This window comes from Oncorhynchus kisutch, linkage group LG13 (genome assembly GCF_002021735.2).
Source record: "Oncorhynchus kisutch isolate 150728-3 linkage group LG13, Okis_V2, whole genome shotgun sequence".
In the NCBI taxonomy this organism is placed as follows: Eukaryota; Metazoa; Chordata; class Actinopteri; order Salmoniformes; family Salmonidae; genus Oncorhynchus; species Oncorhynchus kisutch.
Window position 1 is genome coordinate 57,518,374 of NC_034186.2, and position 2,146 is coordinate 57,520,519.

General features: G+C 39.5%; 1 protein-coding gene across 1 annotated transcript; it reads right to left on the bottom strand.

Annotated features, from left to right (window-relative positions):
• Nucleotides 1–681: 681 nt before the first annotated feature.
• Nucleotides 682–1,908, bottom strand: LOC109902129 (hepcidin). The gene is made up of 3 exons (XM_020498237.2): nucleotides 1,595–1,908; nucleotides 1,420–1,500; nucleotides 682–1,172 (listed from the first exon to the last, which is right to left on the bottom strand). The coding sequence occupies exons 1-3, from the start codon at nucleotides 1,679–1,681 to the stop codon at nucleotides 1,074–1,076; spliced, it is 267 nt and encodes an 88-aa protein (XP_020353826.1). The 5' UTR covers nucleotides 1,682–1,908; the 3' UTR covers nucleotides 682–1,073.
• Between the last annotated feature and the right edge of the window lie 238 nt (nucleotides 1,909–2,146).

The window sequence follows — 2,146 nt, forward strand, 5'->3', positions numbered from 1 at the left end:
GTTTGTGAGAGTCTCATCTTTCCATAATAGTTTGAAGGCCAAAGTTTTCTCAACAGAGGATTTTGTAAGAAGACCAATTTTCAGGAAGTCTCATGATCTGACAAACTCTGCTATAGCTCTGTCACCTTACACCACAGATGTGGAAGTGCGACATCGGTGGATTTAGTGGATGGAGATGCATGACAGATTTTTATGGGGATTTTATTATGCCATTTTTTGTCCTGTGCTTGGATTTCCGTTGGGGCTCGGACATCGACTTTCGGGTTTTTTAAACACTATTATTGCACAGAGAGTGAGCCCATGCAACTTATTGTGTGACTTGTTAAGCACATTTTTACTACTGCATTTATTTAGGCTTACCATAACAAAAGGGTTGAATACTTATTACTTCAAGACATTTCAGCTTTTTGTTTTTTGATTCATTTGTAAACATTTCTAAAAACATAATTCCACTTCGACATTATGTAGGCCAGTGACACAAAATCTCAACTTAATCAATTTTAAATTCAAGCTGTAACACAACAAATGTGGAAAAAGTCAAGAGGTGTGAATACTTTCTGAAGGCACTGTGGATTCCATTCCCAGACGCGACTAATTTGAATACGCCTCTGGCTGTCAGGCCTGAACATTTAGCCACAGGGTACACATCTATAGCAGATTCATAATTCAGAAACAACCATGTTTGTTATTCAAATAATGTGTTTATTTATATATTATTTAAAGTGTCACTGTAAGAAATCATTTAACAAATCATTATCATAGCTACAAAAACAACATCTTAGAAAGAAAATATTGCAAACATGTACAAACTAGAAAATGTACAAAACAATTTACACAATAGAAAATAAAAATCCCCACTTATTTCAATTGGCTATGTCTTTTTCCTGCGTCATTAGGCTATACAATAGATATACAACATGATACAAAACATTTATGTACAAGACTGAGGTTGTGCAGTGAGAAAGACATCAATGAGATAGCATCTTCTCCACAGAGTCCAAAGGAAATGTAGAAGAATATGGGGGAAATTAAAGGCAATAAGTTAATAAGATGGTTTTAGTGCAGGCAGGTCCTCAGAATTTGCAGCAGAAGCCACAGCCCTTGTTGTGACAGCAGTTGCAGCACCAACGGCACAGGGAGAGGTGGCTCTGACGCTTGAACCTGAAGTGCTCCTGTATCCCGGCCAAGAAAAGACAATGAAAAAGGTGAGAACAAGCTCATGGTAAGTACTTTTGTCCAAGTCTCCACTTCACAAGCACATTGCACACTGCTCGCCCTGAAGCCCTTGCTAATGGCTCACAATCAAATGGTTAACAACTAGCGCTCGTGGGCTAATTCAATTCCAAGGGTGAAACGCAACCACTTAGATGTTAATTTGCCAAAGGTAATTACTTAATTCATTCACTCAATTGAACGTACCGGCAGATGCATGGACTCGCTGCCAGGCTGTTGATGTTCCCCAACTGGACTGTCAATGCTTCCAACCTCCTCCGTTCGCACCTGCAAAGACATTATGTACAAATGAGTAATGACCAACTTCTAAAATCGATACACACATGTTTGTAGTGGGTTAGTGTTGGAGAATTAGCCATACCTCGGAGAAAGGAACAGCGGTGCTTTCAAGGATGAACATACATGCGAGGACGACCACCACTGCAAATGCAACACTGAAGGCCTTCATTCTCGGTTTTGTTAGGAAGCTTATAGCCTATTTAAAAGTGACCCTGTTGAAAACAGTTGGAATTGAAGTGACAGTTTATGATGAAGATCAGAGCTCTTCAATTTTCCCAAAAAGCAGCGCTCTCCAATGCACACTTTTCAATGCACTAAGACGAGTCCAAAGTTGATTGATTGTCCTTTTGATGTCAGCGGATGAGGGACTTCTCTGTCATGTGGTGAGACTGCGGTGCACTGGTATTTATACACACTTTGGCCACTATTGTGCAATCATGCCCCCACCCCCCATTTGGACAATGGAGCGCATTCCCGTCACATATTACCTAATCCACTTTCCCGTTTTCAAAAATGGGAAATTGTATAATTTTTTTTGTCTTTCCTTTAGGGTGGATAAATGAAAATTGATGATAATTTATTTCCTCTGTCGAAATCTGAAAGAATTGTGGAAATTACCCAACAGCAGTAGTCA

Coding starts and splice junctions, on each gene's coding strand:
- LOC109902129 (XM_020498237.2), bottom strand. CDS start 1,681: ATGAAGGCCTTCAGTGTTGCATTTGCAGTGGTGGTCGTCCTCGCATGT. Junction 1,501..1,594: donor CCGCTGTTCCTTTCTCCGAG/GTATGGCTAATT, acceptor ATGTCTTTGCAG/GTGCGAACGGAGGAGGTTGG. Junction 1,173..1,419: donor GCGAGTCCATGCATCTGCCG/GTACGTTCAATT, acceptor GCCGGGATACAG/GAGCACTTCAGGTTCAAGCG.